Here is a 12780-nt window from a genome sequence, read left to right as displayed (position 1 = left end):
AATCAAGTTCTGTGGCTCTAATGATTCAAAAAGAGCCCTCCTCGACAGAACTGTGGTCGAGCTAGTTTAAGAAGGTGATTAAACAGGGTGTGTTGATTTCGATGGGGCTTTAAGCTATAGTTTGGCTTAATTACATCTGACATTTCTTCTTTTGAATTCTGTACATCTCATTCAAACCTCCCAGCTTGGTCTGCCCGGCTTGGAGGCAGGTCATGGGCTGGGGCATTGCAGGCTGCTTGGGAGAGGGGAGGATTCTCTGACTGCATGCAGGCTGCATCAGAGCACAGGTCTGCGGGCAGGCCCTTCCTTTCCCATGCCCTGCAAAGAGGGCAACTTCTCACCCCATTTCTGTTTTCACTCGGTGCACAGCCGGACCCTCTTCATTAAGATTCCCTAGAATGTCCTCAGGCGAGGCAGAGAACTCTTCAGAGGTCATCTGCTGATGCTTAACACAGACTGGACAGACAGACAGACAGGTAGAGCTTTTGCCCATTTTCTTAGACTTACCTGCCACAACTTCCCTTCTCTATAAAAACAAGCTAGCTAAGCAAGAAGCATCAAGGATTAGTGGGGGGATTAGGGCAAGAAATACATTTGGATTTCTGAACCATGGGTTCAAGTCCTGAATCAAAGAATCATAAATCATAGGATTTAGAGCTGAAAGGAATCTTAGAAATCATTTAGCACATTACCTTTACATTGCAGATAAGAAAACTTGGGCCAAAAAAGTTTAAGTTGACTTCTCCAAGGTCATTGATGATTTATGGGATACTTGGGATTCAAACCCAGGAACTCTGTACAAATGCTGTGTTTTCCCACAACACCACCCTGGTGTGTGGCCATTGGAAAATCACATCCTCTCTGATAGTTTCCTTTTCTATAAAAAGGGCATAGTAATAACTCAAATAACCTCCCTCATAGTTTGTTATTAGGAAGTATTTTATAAGCCTGAAAGTGCTATAGAAATGAGTTGTCACTATATCTAGAAGTCCATTCTTAGGTCAAACTAAAATCTTTCCTATTATGGCTTAAGTTTATTTTCTCTTGTTTAAGACTCAAGGAAGGAAAGCTGAGTTCTCTTCAAACTGTCCAAATGTCTTCCCCAGTCCAAGCCTTTGCTATACTCTGTAGGAGAGACAAAAAGACAATGTCATGCCTTTGAAGGCAGGGATGGGGAGAGTGAGAAAGGGACAGAAAAAGACAGAGAGGCAAAGATAGAAAAAAGTCAGAGAGAAACTAAAAAAAAGGGGGGGGGACGGAAAGAAAGAATGAGAGGGAGAGGCAGAGGCAAAGAGAGACTGGTCATACACAGGGGGAGACATTAATGTTAAGTTCTCTTTCTGGGTGATAAACCTCATGATTCACGGTCACCCAGCACAGTCCCTTTCTGAATCGCTCAGCCATCCCCTCCATCACGACCTTGGCCAGGACGGCAGACCTCAATTACAGGCCCAGCCAACTGTGTGGCAGTCTGCCCACCCTGCCTACATCCTCTGCTCTCCCAGTAACTGACCTTGGGGGCTCCCTGAAAAAGCCAACACTTCTCCCCACCGTTGCAATGGAAGTAGTGAAGGATAGGAGAAGAATAGGAAACTCCCGAAGCCCCAACCTTCTTCTCCTCATCTGGGTGGCTCCTGCTGAGCTCAGTGGAGAGGGATACAGAACCCTTGGGCTGTCTAAAGTCTCTTAGAGATTAGGATAATGGAATGGTGAAGAGGGTGGTGGAGACAGTCAAACTCAGAGGGTATTTGCCTAATAGCCTATAGAGTACCCTCTAGGGATTAAGGAAGCCTAGGCAGTGACCAAGCTTGTCCCCTCCTGTTACAGTCGTCTGTCTCCAACAAAACTTAACCCCATCCTCAATGATAGCATAAGAATCCTTCAGACTCACAAAACCACCTTCCTTACTAATACCATCCTCTGATTTTCCCCATCTCCTCTTTCCAGTGGCATGGCATTGTAAGACTCTTTATCTGGGAAACAGCAGAGACTACCTTGGGACAAAAATAGCCTGATCAGCTCTGATTACTCACATTTTTATAGTGCTTTAGGGTTCACAAAGAATTTTGCTCACAGTCAGAAGATGTAGGCTCAAATCCTGGTTTTGTTAATTATAGCCTATAGGACCTTAGACAAGTCACTTCAACAATCTGGGCCCCACTTTCCTCCTCCGTAGAAAAAAAGGGTTTGAGCTAGATAATCTCCAAGTTTCCTTCCTGCTCTAAATACTTATGAGGAAGCTTAGTCAAAGGTTATTATTCCCATTTTTCCAATGAGAGCATTGAGGCTCAGAGAGCTTAGTTAAATGACCTATCTGCAGTCACCAGGCCACGGTTCATATGGAGAATTTGGGATTCCAAGTCCAATGGTCTTTCCACTATACCATGCTCATCTGTCCTCTGGGCACTCCTTTCATTCATCGACCTACCCCCTCCTCTCAACCCTTCACCCTTGCTACCATTCCCTCTCCCCTCTCCCCCGGGCATCCGAGAACACAAAGCAGCTGCCAATTCTGAGACCTCAACAACAGGATCTACCCTGGCACTCGGCCGCCCCTTTCCTCTCCAAAGGCATTATTTGAGGGCCAAAGGCTCAGATTTCAGCTTCCTAAGAGCCATGGAATGGGCTTGGTTTCTGATGAGCTTTGCTGGACTGAAGCAGGTGGGGAGCGGAGGGAGAAGGGAAAATGTCCTTTTGGCCCCACCTCTGCCTCTACCCCTATAGCGTGTGTGTGCACACTCGCACATATACAACAGCTAGGATATGGTAAGCGGAGGCAGTGTGAATGAGGGAGAGTGAGGCAAATGGTAACAGGTCATATTTTTATCCCAGGTATGACGCTGTAGCCATGAGTGCATATTTTTAGAGAGTGCATTTTTAGAAGTGTATGGTGGGCGGCTGGTTCCCCCAGGTTTCCTTGGAGAGGGCATCTTCTCTGCTGCTAAGATGGAATAGTATATTGGAGATGTGGTATATTGGAAAATAATGCTAGATTTGGAGTCAGAGGACCCAAGTTAAAATATCAAGTCTGCTCATTTACAACCTGTTTGAGGCCAGAGACAAATAGATTAACGCAGTGTCAGTTTCTTCTTTTGCAAAATGAAGGTAATTGAGCAGAAGCTCTCTAAAATCATTCCTTGAACCATCCTCTGCTCTCCAGCAGACCACTGTAATAGAATGTCCAGGGAAGCTAGAGTTAAAACCAGTTCTATCTTTTTGGAGCTGGAACACCCCTGGGTCAGAGGTTAGAAAAATTCCCTCCCAGACACTTCATTAGGAAACTAGTTCCCAGGGTGCTGACCAAAGAGATTTAATGGGAGGAAAATCACAGGAGGGTCTTTGTTTCTCCTTTGTCCTCATTTGCTTAGGTTTGTGCTCTATACTTCACTCCCCTTTGCCCCTTCACCTTGGGTTTCTAATGGCCATCTCTTCCCTGGGCTAATTCATTCATTCATTATTTTAACAAGAGAAGTATCATGAATAAAGAGATGACCTCATTGTCAGACGAAAATATGGGCTCAAGCCCCGCTTCTGACACAAAGTGGCTGTATGACCCTAGTCAGGTCATAAACTCTCAGTGCCCCCAGACAACCCTATGAGATCAGAAGCTGCAATGAGTGAAATAACTTACAACAGGGCAGGTGGATAGAGTGCTGGGTCCAGAGTCAAGAAGACTCATTTTCCTGAGTTCAAATCTGACTGCTGACACATCTTTGCTATGTGACCCTGGGCAAGTCCCTTAACCATGTTTGCCTCAGTTCCTTATTTGTAAAATGAGTTGAATATGAAAATGACAAACCATTCCAATATTTTTGCCAAGAAAACCCAAATGGGGTCTTGAAGAGTTACGTGTAACTGAAAAATGATTGAATAACACAAAACCAAAGTTTTAGATTCTTTTCCCCCTCTTGAAAAAAAAAAAGACCACCTCTTCCCCCACAAAAATGGATCAGTTGAACCCCTTTTAGCTCACAGAGCCCTAAGGTCTGTCTAAAGCTTCTCTCTGGTTTTCTCTTGAAGCATTTAGAGTCTGGTTACAGTCCACTCTATAGAGCAGTTCTCCAAAGTAGCCTTCCAACTTCTCTTTCTCAATGACCACTGTCATTAGTGCCTGGATGCCAAGAGAGTTCTGAGCTCTAAGAAATAGGAGACCACAACTCTTCAAGATCCCCCCATTGGAGCCTAAATCCAAACTCCTCTCCCTCGCTATGAATAATCTTTCATAGTTTGGCTCTATCACATTTCACTCTAACAGGCCTTATTGTCCTATAAAAACACTGCTAATTTTAATTCACTTTGTCTTCCCAACTTGGAATGTTCTTTGCTCTTTCCTGTGCCACTCCAAAGTCTACCGATCTTTAAGGTCTACCTCAAATCTGATTTCCTCAGTGCTCCTTCCAGTTTTATTGACACCCCTCCCCACTTCTTTTGAACTAGTATGGTACATGTTGGACTAGTTCAGGTTTTCATCATTTCTTTCCCATAGATTGTAGAAGCTTCCTAACTGGTCTCTCTGCTTCCTGACATCTCAAATTCATCCTTCCTATAATTGCCAATACTGTTCCTAATACCCTTCTCCAAACATTTCACTCCTTAACTCAAAAACCTTCAGAGGTTCCCTGTTGCCTAAAAAGTGAAATATAAATTCCTTATCTTGGCATTCAAGATTCTGTCTCTTGTGTACTGGGACACTAACCTACCTTTTCGGCTTTAATGTTCTTGCAAATTCTGTGTCTCGGTCAAGGAAGGCTAGCTGTTTGTTTCCTGATCTTGCCCTTAGGAATACCCTTTCCTTTGCCTGGAACAGATTCTCACCCTACCCCAGCTTCACCAAATGACATCTTTTGTCCTTTTCTGAAGCCTGACTTAAATGCTACCTTTTCCCAGATATTTTCACCAATACTTCAAAAGTAATACTTTCAGGTTTAGAGGCAGGAGGCCTGGGGTTCAAATATGACCTCAGATACTTCCTAGCTGTGTAATCCTGGGCAAGTCACTTAGTCCCATTGCCTAGCTCTTACCGCTCTTCTGCCTTAGAACCAATACATAGTATTGATTCTAAAATGGAAGGTAGGGGTTAAAAAAAGTAATCCTCCCTGCCTTGAATTTCTCAGACCATTCTATAGTAATCATTTCTAACTTGTCTTACATTTATTTCTAAAGCTAGACTAGATTTTAAACTCTGAAAGCAAGCATTGCACCTAGTACCTACACCTGTTCCTTTCACACAAGAGGCTCCTATAACTATTGAATTGAAATACATTTCTGTAATCTTCATAGCACATAGGAACATCTAACATAATACAAAGTACTGAGGAAATAGTCCTTAAATAACTCATGTGAAAAGAGCACTTAAATCTTTGCAGCACACTTCACATATAAAATTAATATATAAATCATCCCTGAAGTAGAAGCTATTTTAACCCCACTTTATGGATAAGGAAACTGAGGCTTAGAAAGGACTTTAAGTGACTGGTCCAGGATCACACAGCTACTCTGGGATAACAATCTTCCGGACTCCTAGTTCTACTATTCTAGACATTTTTTTCTTGCTGATTGATTCTTTTACTTAACAGAGATTAAAGTCCATTCTATCCCACACATGGATTGGTTTACCTTAGTCTGAGGCTAGGAGCTATTATTCAGCTATTTCCTACAGATGTCATAATGAATAACTTCCTCCAACTATGTAGACAGAAGGGATGAGCCAGGAGGTACAGGGATTCTCAAGTGTCGAGCTGATTTGATGTGACCCCCTCCAGTGGGACAAACCTGAGCCCCCATGCATCTGGCATCTAGCTAGTGGCCAAAAGGAAACCTATACTTTTTGTTCTTTTCCAAGAAAAGGAACAAGAATGGCTAGGGTTGTCCTAATATGAAGAAAATCCCCTTTCCTTGCTATAATATGTGGGTTTGTCTGGATGGGGCAGGGGTATTCGTGATGTAAAAATAGCCTTAGAAAGGCAAATGTATGCACTTAGAATGAAGTGAATTTGGCCTACTGAGGGTATGTGTGATAGAGGCCTGGAGATGTGATTCTGGGGTAAGGGGACAGACTTAAGAAAATCCAGGAGCAAAGTTCAGAAAGGAGTTCAAAAAGCATGAGAGAGAGAGAGAGAGAGAGAGAGAGACAGACAGACAGACAGACAGACAGACAGACAGAGACAGAGAGAGAGACAGAGAGAGAGAGAGGGAGAGGGAGAGGGAGAGGGAGAGGGAGAGGGAGAGGGAGAGGGAGAGAGAGAGAGGGAGAGGGAGAGGGAGAGGGGAGAGAGAGAGAGGGAGAGGGAGAGGGAGAGGGAGAGGGAGAGGGAGAGGGAGAGGGAGAGGGAGAGGGAGAGGGAGAGGGAGAGGGAGGGAGAGGGAGAGGGAGAGGGAGAGGGAGAGGGAGAGGGAGAGGGAGAGGGAGAGGGAGAGGGAGAGGGGGAGGGGGAGGGGGAGAGGGAGAGGGAGAGGGAGAGGGAGAGGGAGAGGGAGAGGGAGAGGGAGAGGGAGAGGGAGAGGGAGAGGGAGAGGGAGAGGGAGAGGGAGAGAGAGAGAATAGTGTTATGATTTGGTGTGAGTTTTGGGCTGCCAAGAGGGCTAAATCTGCCAAAGAGCTTGAAAGCCCAGAGACCTGTAGAAATTTGCTCTAGCAGACAGAAAGTGCCATAAAAAGACTGACTTGAATGGGGCAAACGAGGGTGGTAAAACCAGTAATTTGGGAATGCAAGTGGCTTCGGAAAGAAGTTTCTACTTGGAACCATGATTAGGGGCAACAAGGAAAGGCTAACTAATCTCTAGGAGGATTAGGACTAAGGGGGTGAACCTCTGTTCTGACAATGAAATCTAGAAGAAAGGAAGGAAACTAGCATTTATGAAGTACCCATTATGTGCCAGGAGTGCCTTGTGCTAAACACTTTATAAATACCTCATTTGATCCTCTCCTGGGAGAGAGAGATGCTACTATTATCCCCATTTTACAGCTGAGGAAGCTGAGACAAAGGGAGCTTAAGTGATTGGCCCAGGTTCACACAGCTATTAAGTGTCTGAGGCTGGATTTGAATTCTGGTCTTCCTGAGCTCCATTCACTAAGCCAACTAGCCAGAGCAGCTGGCAAAAACCAGTTTAAGTAACACAACCTAAAACTTGCATGCAGACATTTTTTGTCTCTAAATAGCTGACTGTGTTCTATGCCAAAGACGTGATGGGGGAGAAGGAGAAAAGGAAACAAATCGGAGAAAGGCTACGGTACCAAGGGCAGGGTCACTGGAAGAAGAGGATATCTATTCCTTTGTGTAATGGTAGGATGAAATGACTATCACTGAAAAGCAGGGGAGGCTGTCTCGATGGCTTGTCCATACCTGGCACTGCAGGAAGTTGTCTTGCCAATTTGGGCAGTCATCCTACCCCAGTGACCTGGCCCTGTGGATCTTTTATCTAGTGCCTTTCACTGGAGAAGCTAAATAGGTGCTAATATCTATTATTCTCTCATTCTTCTTGCAGGCTCCCAGATGAGATCTAGCATTCATTTATCAAAAATAGGATTCTATAGTGAGTCATCCCCAGGGCTCTCCAGTGTAAACTTTAATGATTGAATGGTCAGGCCTTAGGGGAGAAGTTGGGGCTGAGGAGATAAATTCTCCGGAGAGTCAGCCTCCCTCTCACCACCTCTGACACCTGGTCATGCCCAGCTCCTTGCCACTCAGTTCCTCCCCAGGAAATCACAGTTTCCATGGGAACCTACACACTTCAAAGGGGAAAGAGGGAGCCTGGAAGAGAGGAAGCCGGATTAACCTCACCTTCCTTGCCCCCCTCACCAAGCAGCCAGGAATCTAATTTGTATGTGCCAGCTAGTGCTTGACATGCTCTGGGCACTGGATCAACATTACCCATTACCACAATGTATGAGGGAGAATGGGCAGGCCATGCTGGGTGTTTTCACCTGTTTGGGAAAAACCCCGAAGGTGTAGTGTTTTCGGGAGGGAAGTAGAGGGGGTCCCTCAGTGAGGTCCAAACCTGTAGCAACCCACCCTGCTGGGCTTCCTCTCCTCAGGCCACCCCTCTACCTCACTTGAGGGCCTATAAATGCAATTAGCCTCAATGTGCATCCAATCATCAGATCCGCTCAGATTATATTGCAATCATTAATCTGAGCTGGGGAGCTCCTTGTGTTGCCTTGCTGATTAGCCCGATGATGCTCTGGTAAGATCCAATTAAAAGAGGCCCCTGCTTTCCCTCCCCCCACCCCACCCCCACCTCCAATCTGCACCTCCTCTAGTTTCTCTGTCAGAGGGGAAGCAATTCATTCCATCCTGAAGCCCAAATAATACCTTCCTGCCACCACACATATGCCGTATGTACAAGCACGTATCCACCCACTTTTGACAGTACTCCTTCACTCAGCTAGAAAGAGGGGGAAGGGGGACAGCAGCTGCATGCAGGAAGGCTCGCCTGACTTTTCTTCATCTGGGGCTCTGGGATACGTAGGGAGAGAGGCACAAAAGCCAGTGCCCAGGCACTAATATGAATTGAAAGGGTCTTGTTACATTTATTGACATGAAATGCTGACTCCCCAATGTGGTTTGAAGCAGTCACGCTTCCTGGAGGCAGGCAAATCTAATTAAAATTACCCTGGGCTCCTAGACCTTCCAGGAGTGCTGGACTGCACTCCCAGCTAACCCTTCCCATCAGTCCCACTCTATGGCTGCAGAAAAGGAAGTCAAGTTTTAATAGGGGCAGGGATGAGTTGAGATAGAGCTCTCTGGATTAACTGTAGCAGAAAACCAGAGGCAGGGAAGACAGGAGTAGACAAAATGGGCTGTGGCTGTGTAGATGCAGCTGCTGTCTGAGAGTTCTTCAATAAGCATTACATAATAAGTGCTTACTATATGCCAGGCTCTGTGCTGGGTACTGGTGATACTCTCTGGTACCCAATGATATTCCCAAAATGAAAACACTCATCAAAAAAAAAAAAAAGCAGTTTGTAGTCTAGGACACAGTGCTAAAGTGCAATGGGAGGCTATGCCAGGGATAGAAAGTGCCACCAAAGGGTTGAATGCTCCCCCAGGATATTTCCTAGAATCAGAGAATCTCAGAGCTGGGAGGAACAAGAAGTCATCTAGTTCAATATTTACTGGAATAGGAATCCTCTTCATAATACTTCCAATAAGGAATAATTCAACTGTTGCCTGAAGACCTCCAGAAATGGGAAGGGGGAATCTAATCACTCCTGGAGTTAGCCCATTCTGTTTTTGAAATGGGTTTCAATTATGAAGACATTCTCTCTTTATATTGAACTGAAAAAAGGTGGCTTTTTGCAATTTCCCCCCATGATTCCTAGTTCTGGTTTCTTGGCTAAATAAATAGTACATCTCTAATCCTGCCATCAAAAGACAGTAGAGGCAGTTACTTGAAGACAGCTACCATATCTTTCTGAAAGTCTCTTCTTTTTCACACTATTCCCAGTTCCCTTCAACTGTTCCTTATATGGCAAGGTCTCTAGTTGTTCCACCAATCCCAATCCTCCTCCTGAGTGAGATCCCAGTTTGTCACTGGTTTTTCTAAAATATGCAACAGCCTATGTACGAGTCTATACTTTGTCTAGTGATGGAAGTAGGCTGAGGGGTAGGGAGTGGAAATAGAATAAGAAGAAAGGAGAGTTGGTAGAAAGCTTTGACGGGGAGATAGCTAATTCTGAGAAGTCGTGCCACCTATAAACTCAAATGTTAAGCCATAAGCAATCATGTTGCTAAGGGGATTTAACACATATCCTAAGGTGCTGTTTTTTTGTTTTGTTTTGTTTTTATTTTTGTGTGTGTGGAGAGGTGGGTAGGGAAGGAAGAAAGGAAGGAAATGAAGGAAGAACATTAATAAACTCTAACTATATGTGAAATCCTGGGGCACAATCTGAGTTGGTTCAGGCCTAATTTCCCAATGAATAATAGTGGTAAAGGTAGGGTTGAAAGAAGGTTCCTGAGAGAAGGATTGCATAGGTCTCTAATTTTCTTACTAAAAACTTCCTGGGGTACTAGAGCCAACCCCAGGTTGGTATGCCTTAGGTGCAGTGATGGCAAACCTTTTAGAGACTGAGTACCCAAACTGTATCCTCACAAGGCATGTGAGCTGCCCTCTTACTCCAGATAGGGGAGGGAGGAAGAGAGAGGGGCAGGTGATGTCCTCAGATTCAGTGGGGAGGAGGAAGACAGCAACCCCTTCCCACAGGTTGGCCAACATGGCCTTAGGAGATAACTTAGATCACCACCTCTTCCCTATTATGTAGGAACTTCCCAAACTTCTCCCAAATTTTCTAAGAGTTGAGAGATATGGAGAAGCAGCTATTCTTCATCTCCATCTTATTCTCTGAATAACAAAGAATGGACTTAGATAGAAATAAGATAGAATAGTATATAGGTAAGAAAGATATCAAGAAGAATTTTCTCAAAGGTTTATGTTAAACCCTGGAACTGGGACCAAGGGAAGGTGTAATTGCTCCTTCTCTCAAAAGCTAATCTAATGAACAGGATTTGCGACACCTCTGTGCCAGTGACAAGGGGATAAACTAGTTGAGCTTTGGAAAGACAAACCAACCCAGGGAGTCTATGAATCCAAAGAAAGGGGGGGGGGGGAATGTAATCCTTCCCTCAATGGCTATGTCCCAGCAATGGTCTCCATTCTCATCTCTGAGGACCTTCTGATAAAGCTGGATCACTAACAGTTTAGAGAATTGCACTTACCTGTATACAGCACGCTTGTCAGCCTCCAGCTGAGCCTGGGGGTCAATGGGAGCACTGGGAACTGGGGTGCTGGCGGCAGCTGAAGGTGCTGAGATATGGACGGCCTGGGCCTTGGTGGGTGGTTGGGCGGTCGCAGTCATCTACAGAGAAAAATAATGGCAAGGGAAGAAAAAGGAAGTTAACATGTTGAAGAAGCAGGTCACCTCATGGATAAAGTCTGGAGGGAATATGTCCATCCTGACCTGCATAAAAGAGATGACATATATGCACATGAAATAAGGCTTTACTTATAGGACAATGGGAAAAAATACTGGATTTGTAATTAGAATAATAACATTAAAATCTCAACTGACACTTTTTAGCTGAGTGTCCTTGAGCAAGTCACTTAAACTTTAAGTCACTTGAGCCTCAGTTTCCCATCCATAAAAACTTATTGCATCTAACTCACCAAGCTTTTGGGAGTGAAGGGCTTTATAAATATCAAAGCACTATATAAATGTAAGTTATTATAATAATTACTACTATTATGTTTACAGACACCCCCACAAGCAGAAGTTTATCTATTTTCAGCAAGGCAGGACTCTCTTTGAATAGATAAATGGGTCCTATTTGAGGTAGTGGAAAATTATTTAGACAACCACAACCAACTAAAGCACCAATACATTTGAAAAAAGGTGATTTGTAATGCAATAAGTTACTATATATATATATATATATATATATATATAAGAATAAAGCGAATTAGAATCAATTCAGCAAGGAATCAGTTCAAAAGATAGAGAGGCATTAGGGGTACAACCTAATGAATGTTAACTCAACCTGGAGTTAGGAGTATCTGCCTCTGACACCAAATCTGTGACCCTGAAGCACAAGTCATTGAACCTCTCTGAGCTTGTTCCCTCATCTGTAAAATATTGATAACAATGTCTATATCCCAGGGTTGTTGTGAGGCAGAAACTATGCAAAACTAATTTATGCAAAGATTTTTGCAAACTTCAGAGCTTTCTACATATGCCACATGGGTGGGGGAGGTAGGGGACTGTTCTAAAAGGTACTTATGAGGGGGCAGCTGAGTGGCTCAGTGGATTGAGAGTCAGGCCTAGAGATGGGAGGTCCTGGGTTCAAATTTGACCGCAGACAATAATGTCCCAGCTGTGTGACCCTGGGCAAGTCACTTAACCCCCGTTGCCTAGCCCTTACAACTCTTCTGCTTTGGAACCAATACACAGTATTGATTCCAAGACAGAAGGTAAGGGTTTTAAAAAATAAAAAAATAAAAGGTACTTGTGAGACATTCAGGTCTTTGGACCTTAGCTTTGGTCACTTTTCAAAGCAAGCAAACCAAGTTGAAGTAGTTCCTGTTTTAGTTAGGACTTATTTATACTGTTTGTTTCAAGTCCAAGCAAATAGTTCCAAGTGTTTTGATTGCCCCTCAATGATTCTACAATTTTAAGAAGAATTCATAGAGAATCATTTGAATGGATGTAGATCTTACTGGAAAATAAACATTTTTTTTAGTATGATCATAACCAGCACAAGCCAATGCTTCATGCTTTCTATAGAAATGATCCCTCTGAGTGTGTATTTGAAGGTATCTGCAAGAATCATAGCTCTCGGTGAGACAATGAGGTGGCACAGTGAATAGAATGCTGTACTTAATGTCAGAAAAACTCAGATTCAAATTCTGCTCTGATATAGACCAGCTGGGACAATGGATAAGTCACTCTCCCTGAATCTCAGTGTTTTCATTTGTAAAATGAGTGGGTTGGACTAGATGGCCTCTAAGGTCCCTTCTAGTTCTAAATATATGATCTGTGAACTTCTCAGCCTCAGTTTCCTCATCCCTAACATAGGAATGATAGCAAAATTGTTAGAATAATCACAAGACTGTTGGGAGAATCAAATCAAATAAATTAGTTTATGCAAAGTGCTCCATCAGCCTTAAAACACATTAGAAATACTCATTACTAAAAATACCATAGATTCTAGATTTAGGAAAATATATTTCAAGGAATCATGTGGTCCCCTTCCTGCCTTCCCCTGGGAAGTGAAGCATATTGAGATG

The 12780-nt window shown here is 43.8% G+C and overlaps 1 protein-coding gene across 9 annotated transcripts in view; it reads right to left on the bottom strand.

Annotated features, from left to right (window-relative positions):
* PKNOX2 (PBX/knotted 1 homeobox 2) overlaps positions 1-12780 on the bottom strand; it is a 429286-nt gene that overhangs the window by 76145 nt on the left and 340361 nt on the right. For all 9 annotated transcript variants that reach the window (XM_056794565.1, XM_056794564.1, XM_056794566.1 and 6 more), the window contains one exon: positions 10716-10855. In XM_056794565.1, the coding sequence (XP_056650543.1) occupies positions 10716-10855 (140 nt within the window). The remainder of the gene's footprint in view (positions 1-10715; positions 10856-12780) is intronic.

The sequence above is a fragment of the Monodelphis domestica genome, chromosome 4 (genome assembly GCF_027887165.1).
Source record: "Monodelphis domestica isolate mMonDom1 chromosome 4, mMonDom1.pri, whole genome shotgun sequence".
NCBI classification, from domain to species: domain Eukaryota; kingdom Metazoa; phylum Chordata; class Mammalia; order Didelphimorphia; family Didelphidae; genus Monodelphis; species Monodelphis domestica.
This window is presented reverse-complemented; position numbering and strand designations above follow the sequence as displayed.